At 43.1% G+C, this 22,371-nt stretch overlaps 1 protein-coding gene across 1 annotated transcript; it reads right to left on the minus strand.

The window, feature by feature from the left end:
- Positions 1–265: 265 nt before the first annotated feature.
- LOC145337218 (zinc-binding protein A33-like) lies at positions 266–22,154 on the minus strand. Its single transcript, XM_080182011.1, has 6 exons — positions 21,747–22,154; positions 16,449–16,538; positions 8,598–8,831; positions 6,949–6,971; positions 6,740–6,855; positions 266–5,186 (listed from the first exon to the last, which is right to left on the minus strand). Exons 1-6 carry the CDS (start codon positions 22,119–22,121, stop codon positions 4,606–4,608), a joined length of 1,419 nt encoding a protein of 472 aa, XP_080038137.1. The 5' UTR covers positions 22,122–22,154; the 3' UTR covers positions 266–4,605.
- Between the last annotated feature and the right edge of the window lie 217 nt (positions 22,155–22,371).

A 22,371-nucleotide genomic window follows, 5' to 3' on the forward strand; every position in this document is an offset into this window, starting at 1 on the left:
TCTGTGTCTAACAAAGTAGCCATCCTGTTGGAACTGGAAGCAATGAGGCTTTTGTAAACCACTTCTCATCATTTCAGGAATCACACAGCTTTGTCTCCCAGAATGGTGTCGGTTTCCTGCAGGAAGCACATGGCATCCTTCCCCGTTACAATTCCAGTTGATGTATAACTGGACAGGAAGATCCCAGGATTGAAGCCTTGGCTCAAAAGACATAAATTTTACTTTGTTTTAGAAAAAGTGGAGGAACAAAGTCACAAATCCTCTATTCAGTTTTAACAAAGAGAAAAAAAGATGTTTATTAAACATGCAAAGTAGGATTATGATGCAATACTCCTTTACTCTTTAGCATCACAAATATACATAGATTTTAAAGTTAATACAGGTTACAATGTATACCTTAAGCTACAATAGTCTCCGTAACACAAAGTCCTTTTAAACACACAGACTGACTGTGGCAAAACACACCCTCCACTCTGAACCCAAGGAAGTGTCTGTGGATTTCTCTTCAGAATCCCCGGGATGACCTGTTTTCAGTGAGCCTCTCTGAACTTCAACTTTCACACGAGTTCAAATTCCACTTTCAAATCCTTCTTTAAACAAGGCTTTTCCTTCAAATCATCCAGAAAGGATTTGCTTACCGATTTTACACCTTCCTTCTTCAGGATTTTTTTGCCTTCACGGTTGCTTTAACTGTTGATTCACAGACTCTATTAATCGGGCACCAAACATTTGATTCACCTCTGAAGTCTGCTTTCTCTAGTTACTGCAGCTGTTTCTTTAACTGAGCTCTACCTGTCTTTACTGAACAATTCTCTGTTCTAGTACCATTAACCTCAGGTCTTTTGGAAACTTCTCTTCAGTTTTTTAGTTTCCTTAACTAGCTGGACTTCAGCTCTCTGGACTTGTTTTCTTAGCCATTACTGTATGATATGGTTTTCTTTTAGCAAAGTTAAGAGAGATATTCCTCTCTAGTCTCCTAAGCAAACTGCTCCTGGCAGCCTGTGAGAGTTGCCTCTCTCTCACTATTTCCAAATGCAATATAACCTGTTTAAAAACTAAACTCAAAAGCTTTCCTGCATAAAAGGGCTCCAACTGCTAAGTAACGATCTCATGCTTCAGCCAATTTATTTACTTTTCACGCTGTAACCCTCTCTAAGCACAAAGAAGCACATTTGGAACTGAGCCAACCCTAAAACGTACAAACGCCTTTGTCCAGCATAGATCTAACTATAGGTTTACCCTTCCTTACCCAGAAACATTAAATTAAATCTACTTAAAACTATACCTTATTTCTAATGTTTACCAATACAAATATAAATCCATTAAAACTACATTTGGTTTCCTGATACTCCCTTAAGGAGTGAAAAGTTGAGGAATCTATGGTGAGCCTCCCTGCTGATGTCAGTGTTGAGGCTGCCTATGGTTGTCTTAATGACATGCAATTAGTGCAACCATCAGTTACACCCAACTGTGGGGAGAGACCGGAGTCACTTGTGAGCCTCCATCCTTCAGCAGCCCACCGAGGAACATATTGAACTGGTGCAGCTCGATTTGATTCACATCCTTGCTCACTTCTTCACGGTCTTTATATCAGAATGGACAGACTTGATGTGCAGTGTCTGCTCCGACCATCGGTCAAGGGCCAACTGGACTTTGTCACGGTGACCCAAGCTGTCAGCTAGGAATTCCTGGAGTTCCCCAACACAGGGATGAGGGGAGATTCAGTGGGGGACATGAGGGCATCCATCACCTAACTAGAGGGCTCTAAATCATTCTTGGTGTCCTCCACCAGGTCCCTCCTCCAGATTGTCCCCAACCCCAACCACACAGACTCCAGCCACACCAATTCTGCCTCTGTCACCATCCCACCCCCAGAATCAACATGAGAGTGTTGAAGTAGAAATTTTCCTGCTTCTTGACTGTGATAGAAAGACTCAACAAAATTAATTCCGACAAAATAACTAGTCTTTATTTATGAAAGACTGTATGCAGTATTGGCAGTAACTTGAGTTTGGAGAGCAGTCATTACGACTTGCTAATTCCTTCTCAAGTCCGCACTTATTTAAAGAATCAGTTTCAGTATTTATACATAATCATTATCAGTTTGCATAACCAGAGCTTATTCAGGAATTCGTTCAGTAGTAGCATCATAAGCAATGTCATAAATCATGGTACAACCTGCTGACCTCCTAGAACTCTTTGTCTCACCAGTCATACCTTTATCTTGTCCTTTGATAGAACAAAAGAAGGTTGGTGACTCCTTCACCCCTGACCTTATCTTGTCATACTCATACAGCCCTAGGTTATGCAGAGTCAGCCTTATCAGGTCTTGACCTTCTCCAGTCTTATTCTTGTCTTAGGTTATGCAGAGTCAGTTTTCTTTGTTTTGTACCAAATAGTTGACCAATTTTCCCATCATGCCATTACTTCATTTGTACAACTTCACATTCCCTCCTTTTGTCATATCTTGACAACTAATTAAATAGATATATCCATGACCCAATTAAAAATGCATTTACACAAGCAACTAAGCAACCCTATCCCCAGTAGTAGCAGTAGCATGAAGGCCTTAAGGATCCAATAAAATAATCCATGACCCAACCATCCCAACCAACCCGGTGAGTCATAATCATGAAATTCACAGCCAATCCCTTGAATTTGATCAGCCTGTCTTTTAATATGGTCGGCCAGGTTGGTGATATTTTCAGAGGCATCTGGGACATAAGTACAGCATTCCTGACCTACAGTGATGCACGTTCGTCCCTGCAAGGCTAACAGAAAAGCCAGTTGATTTTGTAATGCCACGGTCCAGACAGCCACCAGCTCAGCTGAGACCTCGGCTAGTGTCTGTCCAATTGCCCTGGCTTTTGCTGCTGTTACATTTGCCAGTTGTTCCATTGTAGGCCATAAAGTCATCAGCCAATGTCATCCAGGGTGCTGGGGAAGTGTGTGCCCATGAGCTACTCGGGTTATATTCCATACCCTGGATCATTCAAGAACAAACATATCCTTGGTAGATAGGTTTGCTACTGGTCCTTGCCATTCCGTTGTAAGGTTGCATCTACTTTGCCCCATCAACTTCCCTTTCCCTGATTTACTAAAACATAGGGAACCTCGCACATCACTCAAGGGGACAATAAGGGAGGGTAGAAGCAAGGCATAATTATAAACAGGCTGGCACCAAGCCGAAAACCTAGTCATTTCATAGCCAGCGGATTTCCATTCTTTCATATCTCCCCTGATTCCTGTTGGGTTTTGACATAGAGTCCATTCAACTATTTCTGCTATACAAAATGGGAGGGATTGGTATTCCTTCCCTCGAATGGACGGGGATGTGGGTACAAACCCAGCACTTGCTTACATTCAATTCATTTATTCACGAAGGTGTCCACCACCTAACTGGATACGCTCTAAATCATTCTTAGTGTCCTCCACTGAGTCCCTCCTCCAGATTGTCCCCAACCTCCCAACCACACAGAGACCAGCCAGAACAACTTTGCCTCTGTCACCATCCCACCCCCAGAATCAACTTCAGAGGACTCCTTCTTGGTCAGAGGGTGATGGTGGTTCAGGGCCCAGCTCCACCTCAGGCACCGGGTCACATGGCGACTCAGAGAAAAGCTCCAGAACCAGTGACCCTGGGATTAAAATCAGACGGAGAATGTGGGCTATCTCCTCCCCCAACCAGTGATTCATCAAATGGGGCCTTCCCGTGCCCCCACCCCCCACCCAGTGACCCAGTTTGTGGAGCCTTCCCCTCCCCACCCAGTGACTTCAGCAGCCCAGTGAGGAACATATTGAACTGGTGCAGCTCGATTTGATTCATATCCTTGCTCATTTCTTTGCGGTCTTTATATCAGAACGGACAGACTTGATGCGCAATGTCAGCTCCGACCATCGGTCAAGGGCCAACTGGACTTTGTCACGGTGACCCAAGCTGTCAGCTAGGAATTCCTGGAGTTCCCTAACACAGGGATGAGGGGAGATTCAGTGGGGGACACTAGGGCATCCACCACCTAACTGGAGGGCTCTAAATCATTCTTGGTGTCCTCCACCAGCTTCCTCCTCCAGATTGTCCCCGACCCCAACGACACAGACTCCAGCCATGGATGATCTTTTCCTCCCCCACCCAGTGACATAGTTTGTGGGACCTTCTCCTCCCCCACCCAGTGACCCATATGTGGAGCTTTTCCCTCCATCACCCAGTGACATAGTGTGTTGGGCTTTCCCCTCTCCTATCCAATGACCCATTGTGTGGGTCTTTTTAATCGAATCCTTGACTAGGTCCTGGGGATATAAGCCCATGGCCGGGTGGGCTCAGCCTCATCAACTTTGTCTGAAGCCTCCAGTGTGTCCGACTTGGTGACGAGTGACTGGACTATATCGAGTGAATCCTCCGGCCCTCCCTCAGGCAAGAATCCTCACACATCCCCAGAAGGTACATGCCGCACCAGAGGGATCCGTCTCACCCTCTAGAGGAATGGACGACCTCCACTGACAGTGTGTGATAATGGGAGGGGGGCAGAATCCACAAAGGACACCAAGCCCTCTTCTACAGAGGAACAACCACCACCCACCCCCCCCTCCACCTACAAGAAACAGTCTTTATTTGGATGAAGGAATAAAACTCATTTCCTCCTGGATTGTTACTGTCTGGCGACAGATTTTTAGTGGTTCTGCATTTTTACCCCCATCAGTGTTACATGGACAGAAGTAAGGATAGAGTTTCTCAGTGAATGTACCAGTGAAAGTGTAGATATGGGACTTGTTATCCGAGTTATAAAAGGACACCTTCCCTCGCTCATAATCCAGACAGACTCGAATCTTTCTCGGAGTCACACTCAGTTGTAGGGGTTTCAATGACTTCTCACAAGCCCAGTATTTATTCCCCTCTCTCAGTGCCATTGTCCAGTATCCACTGCTTGGAGTCAGGGCAGTGATTTTCCCCTTCCTGTCAATGGATTCCTTGGCCACACCCACATCCCAGTCAGTCTTGTTTCCCACCTCCACCTCCCAGGAATGTTTTCCTGATGTGAATCCCTCTGATCCCAGGACACAGGCACAGGGATCAAATCTCTCCGGATTGTCGGGGAGCTGCTGCTGTTTCCCAGTGTATCTGACGGTGCTCAAGTCTGCAGACAGTCGAAGGTAAGGATGGGCTGTATTGGGGTCGAAGGCGACTGGAGCTGGGAACAGATGGACACGGATAAAATGTTAGTCAGACTCACTGTAACTTTCACAACTGGTTAGTAATTGGGAAAATCAGCAATGATCCAGAATTAGAAATTCATCCCCCGGGGAAGAGTTTAAACAGTGCACCAGAGAAAAGGAAAACCATTACCAAGGGATTGATTTACCTGGAGGTCATACCCTGAATGATGCTGAGGAAACCCAGTTACAGGGAGAGTCTGAGGCAGATGGAGAGGGAGATTGAGGCAGTGTGATAACAACACCTCAAGCCTACACTGAATCAATCATCTGTGATAGAAAAGCTCTTGAATTGAGACAAACTGCAGGGGGGAGGAGGTGAGTGAAGGAGAGGGATAGGCCGAAAGAGGGAGAGACAGGCAGAGTGTGATAATCCCGCCAAGTCTTCCATCATCCTTTACAAAATAGAGAAGTGATGCTTCGAAGACTTACAGCATACAGATCAGAGCCTAGAGATCTCAAAATGTCTGCTCTTTTCTCTCCTTACAGATATTGTCGGACCTGCTGAGATTTTCCAGCATTTACTCTTTTGGAAGGATTAGAAAAGTTAGCTATTGGGTTTCAAAAGAAACATATATAATTAACACAAATTGAAAATCGATAGAGCAAACGAGGTGACCATAACATGAAATACTGTAAATTCTGAGAAAAGGGATTTCTAAGTGAGTGTAGAACATTAGAGTTACAGCTGAAAGAAGAGAAAACACATTTAAAAAGAGGTTGAAGACTATATGTGGGTGTGGTTTGGAGATCCTGAAGCAGTGCGTGCTGAAGAGAGACCTGTGGAAATTCAGCAGCCACCATCCTTGAAGGATTTTGTGTTTGCGAGATTTTGATATAACTTTTGGCTCTCGGTATCAAATGAGAGAAAGAAAAAAACCTGTGTAAGATTTCTCCTATAGAAACAGTGGATTTGTGGAAATATTACAGATTCAAATCTGTGAGGACTGTCACTTAAAAGCACTGAGTTAATTAAGCAGAAATCTTTGGCATATGTTTGGACTAGTACTGTTAACTGTATCAACATATTATATCTTTAAGTTTATTATTTTTCATTTTTTTTAAATAAACATTTAAATTTAGTTTTTAAAATCTTCTTGAGCTTTGAAGTTCTTCTTCCTGATTTCAGATACCTTCTCATAAAATATAAATTTCAAATCATTGTAATTGTTTGTTCAACTTTTCCTTTGGAACTTGGGCAGTCTGGCACTTACCACCCGCCATATTATAACATGGATGTTTTAACTAAGTGGGAAAAACATTCGAGCGAAAGCTTGTGAGTTTACTATCAAATAAATCGGTTGGACTAAAACCTGGTGTTGTCAGACTTTTTACTGTGTTTACCCCAGTCCAACGCCGGCACATCCACATCATGACTGTGATCTGACAGTTCTCTATTTTAACAGAAAACTGACTGAAGTAAAATCTAATCCGTTACAAATATAGTTATATATTTATTATGAAGAGACAGGTCCCTTCTACTAATAATAGAGAGCTGTTTAATAGCTGGTGTCAGGAAGCTCACACCCACCTGTATTAATCACTGTCAGCATCTTTTTCCACACTCTATACTGCAGTGAGCCAATGAACTTCCCCACATTTATTAAAGGGTAAACCTTCTGTGGCTCTGGGAGAGCGCGCTTCACTCTGAAACATGAGATAAAGGTCATTGTTGGGTCATTCCAGACTGGGGGAGAAATATGTTAGAAATAAAAATCACATCAAAGGTGTAAATTTTACCTTTTCTGTATATCCAGAAATTTCTGTGGAACAAGAACAATTATTACTGTTTGTGTTTAGAGAACATTTTATCACAAAAAGTAAAGTAAGAGACTGGATTCCACAGAAAAGTACATTTTACATATAGAAAGTTATGGGACTGCCTCTTCCTGTCCTCACTGGACTCTGAGTTACTGCACAGTGGGCGGAGTTTTACCTTCCGACCAGCAGGGTTCTAGGCTGAGAGCGGCTGTAAAGTTCTTCAGGTAGCCTTCCCTCTGAGTTCTCACCAACCACTCACCTCCTTTTACTGTGGGATGGGTGTGGCATTGATCACAACACTCCCCACCCTCCCACTTACACACCCTTTCTCCAGCTGGGGTCCTTAAATGGCCAACTGTTGACACTTACTGCTGTTTTTTTTTGCCCACCCTCAATTTTCAGGCTGGCACCAGGAGGACAGGGGCAGGGTGGCAATCTGAATCCTACTCTGGCCTCAGATGGGAAGAGGGGGAAGGTTAACTGCACCAATAGCCCCCTTACATCAAGTGCCATTTTTAAAATAATGTCAAACCACTGATGATCTTCTCCCCACTACACTGCCAGCACCCCTTCCTTCCTCTGCCCACCGCCTGGGCTTCATCTTCTGTTGCCATTCTGAAATGACCAAATCTTACCTGGTCCTAGACTTCCAAGACTTACACTGTGTGCAATCCAGTCCTGTCCACTACAGGTTCTCATGCTATTGGGACTAGAGGGCTACTGGCTGTATGATCAGGACTTCTGACTGAGGGGTGGAAGTGAAATCTCAGGTGTGTCCTTGATGTTTCTGTGAATCTATACAGACCCGATATCCCAAATCCAGCATGCTGGAGACATACAGTGCTGGGTTTCAAACTTTCCCAGAGTTTGGATTACCCCTCAAAAGGAAAAAACAGTTCGGACTGGGATTCTTATTTTCCCATTTTACTGGTTTTTGCTTTCTGGACATTACCCAATGAATTGAAGCATTGTTTGAACTGACAATAGATACCAATCGCACGTTTTCAGTGAAAGATTGAATCCACTTCTTCAGTAATGAGTTGGGTCATGAAAATCACAGCCCAGGACAGCTGTTGAATGCTGGAATTTGATGCATACTCTGTTAAACAAATTGAGTCAATTATATAAATTTTGTAAATTATTACAATTCTAGCTGGGGGAAATCAGGCATTGTAAACATGGTACTGTCTGGCTGGAAAAGTAAGAGAGCTGGAGGGGAAATGCCATGAATCCAGAAAAGCATGCAAAATCTGTTTTGGCTGCAGTCAATGGAGGATCTCCAGGAGGTGACGGGGCAGCAAGCCTCACACTTTGCCACAGAAGCTTCCAAGATCAATTCTGGTCCAGAATCCGCTCCCTGGAGCAGGATAAGAGGTGATCGCTGATTTTCTTCATTGTTTAATTTGATGAAACTATCCTTCTATAATATTACAAAAAAGAAACTCCAGGTTTAGTCATTTCCATGTTAAAAACAGCTGTTAGTGATCTTGGGTGTGAGACAGAGAAATCCAAATGTCACAGGTGATTGGGGTTATTTTTGGTCAGTGAGTTTTATATTTTAGATTTTGATGACACAACCTGCTCATTCTTCAAGATGGCGAAGGAGAGAAAAATAAAGAAAGAGTTACCGTTAAAAACTTGATGTTGTCCTGTTCACTCAGCTCTTGTTCAATATCCTGAACGGTGACTGAAAGTGATGAAATTTCCTCTGTTATCTTCTCAATCCTCTCCTTCATCTCCTGACTCTTTTTCTTTTTCTCCAGTTTCAGATCTTCCAACACATTCCTCTCTTCCTCACGGAGAAACTGATGAAGTTTTTCAAATTCAGCTTTAATCTGTTTCTCTGTCTTTACACTTTGGTTCTTTGGAAAATATCAGTGAGATTGAAAAATCAGATAAGAATTTTTAAAAGTTTGAGCAGTTCTGTTCATATCAATATTATAGAGAAAAACATTCCCAAACCAGTTAATTCCCAATTCATATATTTTGAAATATGTATGTGACATCTTTGATACAGAGAAAATTATTATCCACATAAGTGTGATCTAGTTAATAGTTTAGTTACAATGGATGATAGATCATCTTCTCAACCTAGCCAGGATAGGGACTGAACATCCAGGATTATTTAATATTTAGGAACGACAGACAAAAGGGTAAAGGCAGTATAGTTGTTTTGCTGGTTAAAGAGGAAATTGACACCATATTGAGGAAGGAATCTGTGAGTAAAGCTAAAAAACACCAAGGCACAAAAAATGTTAATAGGGGTTGTATATAAACCCCTAAACTGTAGTACTGATGTTGGAAATGACATTTAAGAGGAAATTAGAGATGATTGTGATGAAGGAACATCTGTAATTATGGATGATTTTAATCTACATATAGATTGGGCAAATCAAATTAGTCACACAACCGTAGAGGAGGAATTCCTGGAGTGTATATGGTATGATTTTCTGACAAAATGTTGAGGAACTAGCTAGAGAGCAGGCCATTCTAAACTGGGTATTGTATAATGAGAAAGGAATAATTGGCAACCTAGTTTTGTGAGACCCTTTGGGGATGCATGATCATAACATAAATTTTCCATTAAGATGCAGAGTGAAGTAGTTGATTCTGAGGTTAGGGTCGTGAATCTTAATAAAGAAAACTGATTATTTGAGGCACAAGTTGGCATGATAGATTGGGAAACCTTATTTAAAGGGATGATGGTGGAGAGGCAATAGCAAACATTCAAGGAGCATGTGGTGAACTGCAACAGTTGTTTATTCCTGTCTGATGTAAAAATAATAATGGAAAGGTGGCCAACCCATGGCTGACAAGAGAAAAAAGATAGTATTAGATCCAAGGGAGAGGCGTACAAATTGGCCAAGAAAAATGGGAGACTCCGCAAAGGAGGACCAAGGGACTGATTAAAAGGGAAAATACGATAGTAAACTTGCAGAGAATTTAAAATCTGACTGTATGAGTTCCTATTGGTATGTGAGGAGAAAAATATTGCTGAAGACAAATGTACATTCAAAAATAAAGTAATAATGGCAAATGAAAAAATGGCTGACCAACTGAGTATATTCCTTGGTTCTGTTTTCACAAAGAAGCACACAAATAAGATACCAGAAATGTTGGGGACACTGGGTTTAGAGAAAAGCAGGAACTGAAGGATATCAGTATTAGTAGAGAAATGGTGTTGAGGAAACTGATGGGATTGAAGATAGACCCCAGGGTCTGATAATCTACCTTGCAGAGTACTTAAGAAAGTGGCCCAAGAAATAGTGGATTCGTTGGTTGTCATCTTCCAAGATTCTATAGAGTAAGCCTGATATCGATAGTGGGGAAAATTTTGGACACCATTATCAAGGATTTTATAGCAAAACACTTAGAAAACAATGGCAGAGTCAGCATGGATTTATGAAAGGGAAATTATGCGTGACAAATTTACTGGAATTCTTCAAGGATGTAACCAGTCGAGTTGATGATGGGGAGCCAGTGGATGTGGTTTATTTGACTTTTAGATGGCTTTCAACAAGCCCCACATAAGAGATTAGCTTGTAAAATTAAAGTGCTTGGGGCTGGGGTAGTGTATTGAGATGGATAGAAAACTGGGTCTTTTTCCAAATGACAGCAAGTGACTAGTGGGGTACCATGGGGATCAGTGCTGGGACCCCAGCTATTCACTATATATGTTAATGATTTAGATGAGGGAACTAAATGCAATGTCTCTAAATTTGCAAATGATACAAAACTAGGTGAGAGGGTGAGCTGTGAGAAGGATGCAAAGATCCTTAGTTGATTTGAATAAGTTGAGTGGGTCGGCAAATGAAGGCAGATGCAGTATAATTTGGATAATATGAAGTTATCCACTTTGGTAGCAAAAACGGGAAGGCAAACTACGATTGGAATGGCCATAAATTAGGAATGTGCAACAAAACTTGGGTGGCCTCATACACCAGTCACTGAAGGTAAGTGTGCAAGTGAGCAGGCAGTGAGAAAAGCAAATGGTGTGTTGGCCTTCATTGCGAGAGGATTCAAGGGCAGGACTAGGAATGTTTTGCTGCAATTATACAGGGCCTTGGTGAAGCCACACCTGGAATATTGTGTGCAGTTTTGGTTTCCTTATCTCAAGAAGGATGTTCTTTTTCATGAGGGAGTGCAGAAACAGCTTAACGGACTGTTCCTGGGATCGCGGGACTGATGTATGGGGAGAGATTAAGTTGGTTAGGATTATATTCACTTTGAATTCAGAAGAACAGCACAAGCCATTCGGCCCTCCAAGCCCATGCCAATCATAATGCCCTTACTCAATCCGTATCCCTCTATTCTTGCCTTATTCATGTACCCATCCAGATGCCTCTTAAATGTTGTTAATGTGCTTGCTTCCACCTCCTTCTCTGGCAGCGTGTTCCAGGCACCCGCCACTCTCTGTGTGAGAAACTTGCCCTGCACATCTCCCTTAAACATTCTGCCTCTCACCTTGAACCTGTGCCCTCGTGTAATTGGCACTTCCAACCTTGGAAAAAGCCTCTGACTATCCATCCTGTTTATGCCTCTTTTAGTTTTATAGACCTTTATCAGGTATCTCCTTGGCCTCCGCTTTTCCAGTGAAAACAATCCTATTTATTCAGCCTCTCATAATCAACACCCTCGAGACCAGGCAACATCCTGTGAACCCTCTTTGTACGCATTCCAATACTTCCACATCATATGGCAGATGTAGCTGCCATATGACCAGTAAAAGCAGGTACAAACGTACTAAGTCTAAAAAGAATTCGAGGAATTAAGTGCACACAATACTCCAAATGCAGCCTAACTAAGGTTCTATGTAACTGAAACTGATTTCTCACCTCTTATACTCACTGTCCTAGCCGATGAAAGCAAGCATGCCATTTGCCTCCTTAATCACCTTGGTCATCTGTATTGATGCTTTTCGGGAATTGTAGACCTGCACTCCCAGATCTCTCTGTATGTAAATGTTCCTAAAGTTTCTGCCATTTGCTGTATAATTCACACCTAAACTTGATCCTGCAAAATGCATCATCTCACATTTGTCTGGATTAAACTTCATGTGCCATTTCTGTGCCCAGGTCTCCAATCTATCTATGTCCTGTTGTATCCTCTGACAATCCCCGGCACTATCAGCTACTCAATGAATCTTCATGTCATCCATGAATTTACTAATCAGACCACACACCTATCCCTGACCTCAACATTCGTCATGTCCTTCTCCTTGGTGAATATCAATACAAAGTACTCATTATGATCTCACCCACTTCCTGTGTCTCCACGCGTAACTTCCCTCCATTGTCCTTGAGTGGAATTATCACAGATCTAGACAAGACAGACGCAGAAAAGGAGGTTCCCGATGGTGGAGATGTCCAGAACCGGGGGTGGGGGGGGGGGGGGGGGGTGCGGTGGTGGGGTGGCTGTCTGTCTGAGGATACAAGGTAGACCGTTTAGGACAGAAACGAAGAGAAATTTCTTCACCCAGAGAGTGGTCAGCCTGCGGAATTCATAGTTGAGGCCTAAGCATTGTATGTTTTAAACAAGCAGTTAGGTATAGCACTGGGGGTGAAGAGGATGAAAGGGTATGGGGGATCAGGCTATTGAGTTGGATGATCAGCTATAAAAATAATGAATGGCAGAGCAGGCTCAAAGGGCCAAATGGTTGAATAGCTTCCTCCTCCTAATTTCTATGTTTCCATTACCACATGTTAATTCATTCAGAAGAGAAAGATCTAACTGAGGAAAGTTGCTGATTTCTCTATCGGCCTATTAGTTGCTACCTCCTATTTAAAGCAAAACAGGAACTTCTTCTCTATATCTCTGGACTAAACTGAAACCTGCAGACTTCAGAGGTACTCGGAGGGTCTCCAGGAGATCCATGAAGCTGGAGCTGCCATGTGACCAGTAAAAGCCGGTTCAAACCTGCAAAATTTAAAAAGAATTAGCGAAATGCAATGGGCCAGTCAGAACAAGACCTCTTGGTGAGGTTTGGGCCTTGGGAAAAGAAAGGTGTGATTCAGACCTCAGGAATGGAGCAATGCAGTTTGGCCCTTGAGAATGCAGCAACGCGGAAAAGGAGGGGAGGTGAGATTTTAGCCTTGAGAAAGGGGGAATTCTGGTTTCAGGAAAAGAGGAGTGGTCCTGGCCTCGTGAAAGGGAGTTTCTAGCCTCAGGAAAGGACTGGGGTTTGTGCGGAGGGTGTGGAGAGTCTGCAGAAGGATCTAGATAGGCTGGGCGAATGGGCCAGGAAATGGCAAATGGAATTTAATGTTGGCAAGTGTGAGGTGGTCCACTTTGGTAGGAATAATGGTAAGAAGGACTATTACTTACGTGGCAAAAAACTGCAGCAGGCGACGGTGCAGAGGGACCTCGGGGTCCTTGTGCATGAGTCGCAAAAACCCAGCCTGCAGGTGCAGCAGGTGGTCAGGAAGGCGAATGGGATGCTGGCCTTCATCGCGAGGGGGATAGAATATAAAAGTAGGGAGGTCTTGCTGTAGCTGTATAGGGCATTGGTGAGGCCGCAGCTGGAGTACTGTGTGCAGTTTTGGGCGCCGCACCTGAGCAAAGATATTTTGGCCTTGGAGGGAGTGCAGAGGAGGTTTACTAGGCTGATACTGGAGTTGAGGGGGTTGAGCTATGAGGAGAGGCTGAATAAACCAGGCTTGTACTCGTTAGAGTTTAGAAGAATGAGGGGAGATCTCATTGAGACGTATAAGATGATGAATGGGATGGATAGGATAGAGGTGGAGAGACTCTTCCCGCTCAAAAAAGACAGTAGGACTAGGGGGCACAGCCTCAAGATAAAGGGGGGACGGTTTAGAACGGAGTTGAGGAGGAACTTCTTCACTCAAAGGGTGGTGAATCTCTGGAATTCTCTGCCCATTGAAGTGGTGGAGGCTGCCTCGCTAAATATTTTTAAGACGCGGGTTGATGGGTTTTTGATAAGAGAGGGGATTAAGGGTTATGGGGAGAGGGCGGGAAAGTGGAACTGAGCCACGACAGATCAGCCATGATCTTATTGAATGGCGGGGCAGGCTCGAAGGGCTAGATGGCCTACTCCTGCTCCTATTTCTTATGTTCTTATTTCTTATGTTATGTTTGGCCTTGGGAAAGGACTCAGGAAAGGAATGGGAGTTTTGATTAGTAAGAAGTCTCACAACACCAGGTTAAAGTCCAGCAGGTTTATTTGATAGTAAACCCACAAGCTTTCGGGGTTTGCCCCTTTGTCAGGTGAGTCACCTGACTTTAACCTGGTGTTGTGAGACTTCTCACTGTGTTTACCCCCGTCCAACATCTCCACATCATGGTTTTGATTAGGGTATGTGAGTGTGTGAAGATGTGACTGTGTTTATGTGAATGAGTATGTGAGGTTAAGTGTGTGTGAAGGACGTCAGAGAAATATGTGCATGTGAGTGAGAGATGTGAGTGTGTGTGTGAATGTGTGTGAGAGAGAGAGAGAGAGAGAGACGTGAGCCTCTGTATGAATGTGAGAGATTGTGTGTGTGAATTTGAGAGAGAGAGAGGTGAGTGTGTGTGTGAATGTGAGAGAGAGATGTGAGTGTGTGTGTGAATATGAGAGATGTGAGTGTGTGCGAATATGAGAGAGAAGTGTGTGTGTGTGCGTGTGTATGTGTGAATGTGAGAGAGAGATGTGAGTGTGTGCGAATATGAGAGAGATGTGTGTGTGTGTGTGCGCGTGTGTATGTGTGAATGTGAGAGAGATGTGAGTGTGTGCGAAAGTGAGAGAGATGTGTGTGTATGTGTGTGTGTGTGAATGTGAGAGAGAGATGTGAGTGTGTGCGAAAGTGAGAGAGATGTGTGTGTATGTGTGTGTGTGAATGTGAGAGAGAGATGTGAGTGTGCGCGAATATGAGAGAGATGTGTGTGTGTGCGCGTGTGTATGTGTGAATGTGAGAGAGATGTGAGTGTGTGCGAAAGTGAGAGAGATGTGTGTGTATGTGTGTGTGTGTGAATGTGAGAGAGAGATGTGAGTATGTGCGAAAGTGAGAGAGATGTGTGTGTATGTGTGTGTGTGTGAATGTGAGAGAGAGATGTGAGTGTGCGCGAATATGAGAGAGATGTGTGTGTGTGTGCGTGTGTATGTGTGAATGTGAGAGAGAGATGTGAGTGTGTGCAAATATGAGAGATGTGTGTGTGTGTGTGTGTGTATGTGTGAATGTGAGAGAGAGATGTGAGTGTGTGCGAAAGTGAGAGAGATGTGTGTGTATGTGTGTGTGTGTGAATGAGAGAGAGATGTGAGTGTGCGCGAATATGAGAGAGATGTGTGTGTGTGTGCGTGTGTATGTGTGAATGTGAGAGAGAGATGTGAGTGTGTGCGAATACGAGAGAGATGTGTGTGTGTGTGTGTGTGTGTGAATGTGAGAGAGAGATGTGAGTGTGTGCGAAAGTGAGAGAGATGTGTGTTTATGTGTGTGTGTGTGCATGTGAGAGAGAGATGTGAGTGTGTGCGAAAGTGAGAGAGATGTGTGTTTATGTGTGTGTGTGTGAATGTGAGAGAGAGATGTGAGTGTGCGCGAATATGAGAGAGATGTGTGTGTGTGCGTGTGTATGTGTGAATGTGAGAGAGAGATGTGAGTGTGTGCGAAAGTGAGAGAGATGTGTGTGTATGTGTGTGTGTGTGAATGTGAGAGAGATGTGAGTGTGCGCGAATATGAGAGAGATGTGTGTGTGTGCGTGTGTATGTGTGAATGTGAGAGAGAGATGTGAGTGTGTGCGAAAGTGAGAGAGATGTGTGTGTGTGTGTGTGTGTGTGTGAATGTGAGAGAGAGTTGTGAGTGTGTGTGTGAGTGTGAGAGAGAGTTGTGAGTGTGTGTGTGAATGTGAGAGAGAGTTGTGAGTGTGTGTGTGAATGTGAGAGAGAGTTGTGAGTGTGTGTGTGAATGTGAGAGAGGGAGAGAGACTTGTGGGTGAGGGAGAGAGAAATGTGTGTGTCCAACATTAGGATCTGCTTTCCAGCATCATTCTGCCTATTAAAAATGAAGAGTTTTTTTTCAAATTTTTTTTTCAAAATAATTTTTTTTAAAATTATCACCAGATGAATATATGCATAGATAAATCTAGAAAAGTGTTGTTTAATTTCAATCCTTTGTTTGCACCCATTTCGTGGCAAACAAAATAGGCTCCGACATTATGAGAATGGGGTTCCCTGATGCTCTTGGGAGGTCACTAGGGCTTCTGCAGCTTGAAAAGTTTGGGAAACCCTTGTCTGATTATTAAATCCTCCTTAATCTCTTCCTTAATTTTAAAGATCCCTATCAGGTATCCTTCAACCTTTTCTAGAGAAAAGACCCACAGCCTGTTCAATCTTTTCAAATAGTTTAAGCTCCTTGTCTGTATCATCTCTGTCATTACTTTTGACTCATTCTCCACTGCCTTTTTATACTTCTAACAGAGAGACCAGAATTCTACACAATACAATTGAGCAAGCGTGTACAGAACATAGAGCAAAATAACATCAGAGGTACCTGAATGTGGGCTAATGCGTTTTCATAATCACTTTTTACAGTGTTCCATTCCTCCTTCTGTATTGGCTTCAAGAAGGTTCGCAGTGCTTCCTGAACAGAAACATCAATTAATCTATATAATTTTCATAAATAAACATCTCAAAACTAAATATTTTTCAATCAAAATTGAAATTCTGAGAGGCCTCAGACTGATATAGAACCCTATTTTCTACATATTCAGCAGCTTGATGTCTGTCTGTCTGTTTGGGATCAGATTTAGGCACCCCTAAATTCAATTCCATTGAAATTAGTCTGTTGCCTGAGATATGAAGCTAAAACTGAGGCTTTGATTTTTATTGTTTTAATCAAATTAAAAATGATATTCAGAAATTAACTCTTTGATTAATTAAGTATTGCTGAAAAAAAGGCAATATGCTATCAAAGCTTTTCATCTTTCACCCAGCGGGATAGAACATAGAACATAGAACATTACAGCGCAGAACAGGCCCTTTGGCCCACGACATTGCGCCGACCAGTTACAAAAACAATGACCCACTAGCCTATACCAATCCCTTTTCGTCCATAAACCTATCCACAGATCTCTTAAACGCCCCCAAACTAGGCGCAGGAAACTATCAATGGGGAACAACAATTTATATTGCATGACAAGAGAGTGCTGATTGATTGACAAGTGCACTCTGATGGGTGGAGCCATTGCCATGGAGAATGCAGCACGGAAGAGTTAACTGCCCAGCTTTATTCAAATTCAAACCAGGCAGGTTGACTTTGATTGGTCAAGGGCATTGCCCTGGGAATGAAGCAGGAAATGAATGAATAAATGACTGTTCCCTAAAACAGGAGGAACATGTTTTTTTAACTAAATGAGAGTGTAGGGCAGACATCCCCTGATCCAATCACACTGAGAAATCAGACTCAGCTGAGGTGGCAGCAATTTCCCTCTGCCTGTGCAGGTCTTAAAGAGGAATTCATTTGTTTCAGTTTCCTGCTCCTATTATTTTACCTGATTACTTTGTGCTGTTCTACAGGCTTTTATAAAAGTTAAGAAGTTCATGTTGCTTCTAAACATTTCATATCTGGAACATGAATAGGGAACACATTCCACGGATCATCACTTCCCACTGAGGATGATCTCCTCATTTTCTCTGCCATAGAATGGATTGAAGAAGAAATTAAAGATTGTATCAATTTCTTTGAGGTTTGCAGATTTATTTTCCGACCTGATGATTATTGTTTTGATAATATATTATGAAAGAGGATTTGCTTAGCATTCAAAAGGCTGATCAAATACAACACAAGCTAACAACAACCATTTAACTCCTCCACGGTTAAATTACAAAACTGCTTATCCAATATCCAGTACTGGATGAGCAGAAGTTTCCTCCAATTAAATTTTGGGACAGTTAAATCCATTATCTTCAGACCCAACTATAATTTCCATTTTCTAGCTATCAACTTTATCCCTTTCACTGGTGTCTTGTCCATAGTAAGCAGTCTCGCAACACCAGGTTAAAGTCCAACAGGTTTATTTAGTAGTAAACACCACTAGCTTTCAGAGTGATGCTCCTTCGTCAGGTGAGTGGGGAGTTCTGATCACAAACAAGGCATATAAAGGCACATACTCAGTTTACAGAATATTCATTAGAATACAAATCTTTACAGCTAATCAAGTCTTAAAGTTGCAGACAATGTGAGTGGAGATAGCATTAAGCATAGGTTAAAGACATGTGTATTGTCTCCAGACAGGACAGTAAGTGAGATGTTGCAAGTTCAGGCAAGTCATAGGGGTTACAAATAGTGTGACATGAACGCAAGATCCCTGTTGAGGCCGTCCTCATGTGTGCAGAACTTGGCCATCAGTCTCTGCTCAGTGACTCTGCGCTGTCGTGTGTCGTGAAGGCCATCTTGGAGAACACTTACCCAAAGATCAGAGGCCGAATGCACCGTGTCTCGTTGCGATCCTCCTCAAATGAGAGGAGGAACAGATGCCTCCAGACGCCAAAAGATGCTCTCATAAAAACAGGATATGGCACTCCACTCATGGATCGACAGTTCCGACGAGCCACAGTGTAAAACCACACCAACCTCCTCAGACGACAAACACGGGACGCAGTGGACAGAGTACCCTTCGTCATCCAGTACTCCCCCAGAGAGAAGAAGCTAAAACATGTTTTTCCGGAGCCTACAACACGTCATTGATGAAGACGAGCATCTCGCCAAGGCCATCCCCACACTCCCACTTCTTGCCTTCAAACAACTGCACAACCTCAAACCATTGTCTGGAGCAAACTACTCAGCCCTCAGGAGAATAGTGACCACGACACCACACAACCCTGCCACAGCAACCTATGCAAGACATGCCAGACAATCGACACAGATGCCATCATTCCACGTGAGAACACCATCCCGCAGGTACACGGCACATACTCTTGTAACTTGGCCAACGTTGTTTACCTGATACGCTGCAGGAAAGGATGTCCTGAGGCATGGTACACTGGGGAGAACATAAGAACATAAGAAATAGGAGCAGGAGTAGGCCATCCAGCCCTTCGAGCCTGCCCCGCCATTCAATAAGATCATGGCTGATCTGTCGCTGCTCAGTTCCACTTTCCCGCCCTCTCCCCATAACCCTTAATCCCCTCTCCTATCAAAAACCCATCAACCCGCGTCTTAAAAATATTTAGCGAGGCAGCCTCCACCACTTCAACGGGCAGAGAATTCCAGAGATTCACCACCCTTTGAGTGAAGAAGTTCCTCCTCAACTCCGTTCTAAACCGCCCCCCCTTTATCTTGAGGCTGTGCCCCCTAGTCCTACTGTCCTTTCTGAGCGGGAAGAGTCTCTCCACCTCTATCCTATCCATCCCATTCATCATCTTATACGTCTCAATGAGATCTCCCCTCAAGCCCAATTTATTAGAGTTTAGAAGAATGAGGGAATGAGGGAGACCATGCAGATGCTATGACAACGGATGAATGAACATCGCCCGACAATCACCAGGCAAGACTGTTCCCTTTGTGTTGGGAACACTTCAGTGGTCATGGGCATTCGGCCTCTGATCTTTGGGTAAGCATTCTCCAAGGCAGCCTTCATGACATACAATAGCGTAGTGTCGCTGAGCAGAGACTGATAGCCAAGTCCTGCATACATGAGGACGGCCTCAACTGGGATCTTGCATTCATGTCACACTATTTGTAACCCCCATGACTTGTCTGGGCTTGCAACATCTCACTTACTGTCCTGTCTGGAGACAATACACGTCTTTAACCGATGTTTAATGCTATCTCCACTCATATTGTCTGCACCTTTAAGACTTAATTAAGCTTTAAAGACTCACATTCTAATCAGTATTCTGTAAACTGTGTGACTTTATATGCCCTGTTTGTAATCAGAACTCCCCACTCACCTGACGAAGGAGCAGCGCTCTGAAAGCTAGTGGCGTTTGCTACCAAATAAACCTGTTGAACTTTAACTTAGTGTATTAAGACTTCTTACTGTGATTACCCCAGTCCAATGCCGGCATCTCCAGGTCTTGTCCATAAGACATGAAAGACATTGTAAACTATCTAAATTAGACCTTACTCTCTACTTATTTAGAAATGGACTTTGCTTGTCCAAAATCGTATCTACAACAGGTCACATTATTTGCCAATTTTTTGCAGTTCTGCAAATGTCCAGCAGTAATCATAGGACAAAACTCAACCCTCGCAGTTGTGGAATCTCACACTTTTTCAAAAATTCATTCACAGGATGTGAGCATCACTGGCTAAACATCCCTAATTGTCCTTGAGAATGTGGTGGTGAGCTGCCATCTATAATTACTGCAGCTCATGTAATGTTCCCATGTGTCTGCCACCCTTGCCTGTCTAGATGGGAGAGGTCATAGGTTTGGAAGGCGCTGTTGAAGGAGTCTTGTTGAGTTCCTGCGATGCAGCTTGTGGATGGTACACTGTGTGCCGGTGGTAGAGGGAATGAAAGTTTGAGAGATACCTATCAAGCGGGCTGGATGGTGTTGAGCTTCCTGAGTGTTGTTGGAGCTGCACTCATTCAGTAAGCTCAGGCTGATCATATTTTAAACTCAACTCCACATTCCTGCCTACCCACAATACGCTTTCACAACCTCATGGTTATCAAGAATCTATCTACCTCTGCCTTCAAAATATTCAAAGACTCCACTGCCCTTTGGGGAAGGGAATTCCAATGACTCACAGCATGCGAAGAGAAAATATTATTCCTCATCTCTGTCTTAAATAGCCAATCCTCCATTTTTAAACCTTGTTCTAGGTTCTCCCACAAGAGGACCACTCAGAATTTTAAAGATTTCAGTCAAGGCGCATCTTACTCTTCTAAGTTCCAGTGCTTACAAACTTAAAAGATAACCTGCCCATTCCTGTTATTAGTCTTGTTAACCTTTTCCGAACTGCTTCTAACGCATTTACATCTTTCTTTAAATAAGGAGACCAATAATTCACACAATACCCCAAATGTGGAATCGCCAATACCCTGTATAACTGAAAGATAGCCTCCTTACTTTCACATTCAGTTCCCCTTTCAATAAACGATAATCTTTTTCGATTACTTTGCTCTCACCATTTAGACAATCTGCTTCTTATTTATTTTTCCTGCTAAAATGGGCAATTTCACATTTTCCCACATTGCACTCCATTTGCCAGATTTTGCCCACTCACTGAACCTATCTATGCTTTTTTGTAGCCTGCTTATCAAAACTCATTTTCCTACCTTTGTGTCATCAGCAAACTTGTTGGAGCTGCACTCATTCAGCTCCATACCTTCAGTACCTTCATCCAAATCATTTATATAAAAAGTTGAGGCTGTAGTACTGACCCCTGTGTCACAGCACTTTTGCCAATCAGAAAATGACAAATTTATGCCAACCTTTTGTTTCATGTTCACCAGCCAATCTTCTATCTGTGCCAATATGTCAACTCCTAGACCAGGAGCTTTTATTTTCCGCAATACCCTTTAATGTGGCATCTTATCAAATGCCTTTTGAAAATCACTTTTTGTCCCTGGGTCTGAATTCTCCAATGTTGTACATTTGGCACTCAGCCAACTCTCTATTCACTGCAGCAGGACTGGAGAATCCCAGCCATGGACGAGGCTGGAGATTCCCAGCCCTGGTTTCTGAAGCAGCAAGACAAATGGCAGTTCATCTCGAGACTGAGTAATTACATAAAAGTACTTTACGTATTTGCAAAGTGCTCAAACCACATGTATTCATGTTCCCTGTTCGAGATCCCATTATCTGTTTCTGTATTTTATTTTACACAGCATCTGCTCACCTTAAACTCTTCAGCAGCTTCTCCCACTGGCAGCACCTCGTGGTTTTGATGATTTTGTGAACTCTGACAAATGACACAGATGGGCTGATTGTCAGTTTTACAAAATAATTTCAGCTTCTCCTTATGATGGCTGCATCTCTGTTGAATTTCGTCATCTTTATCACGCTTCACAAATGTCCCCATGTTGTTGGAGAGAGTGCGGATCGGTCTCAGGTCTCTGGAGGAAGTATCCTGGTTACAGACAGGACAGGAGGCAGTGACAGCTTTCTCCCAGCGTTTGCTTATGCTGGATTGACAGAATGTGTGATCACAGTTGCTTAGGACAGGATTTTCATACAGATCATGGCAAGCAGCGCAGGAAAGATCCGCTTCCATCTCGAAGGACTGATCACCTTATACTGTGGGCGAAGTAAGTCGGTGATTCGTATACATTGAAATAATTCTAGTTCCTGATTCCAGCTGCAACACGATAAACCACAGCCCAGAAAATTAAGGGCAGGTCAAATGAGTAATATAAATATATTGTGGATGAATAAGATCGCTTCATTAATCTTGTCCAGGGAATTTGCCACCCTGACATGCCAGATTCTGGCCAGAACTTTCCGACTGTTCACATAGATCCTGC

The sequence above is a fragment of the Carcharhinus amblyrhynchos genome, unplaced genomic scaffold (genome assembly GCF_965287045.1).
Source record: "Carcharhinus amblyrhynchos unplaced genomic scaffold, sCarAmb.v2.hapA scaffold_45, whole genome shotgun sequence".
NCBI lineage: Eukaryota > Metazoa > Chordata > Chondrichthyes > Carcharhiniformes > Carcharhinidae > Carcharhinus > Carcharhinus amblyrhynchos.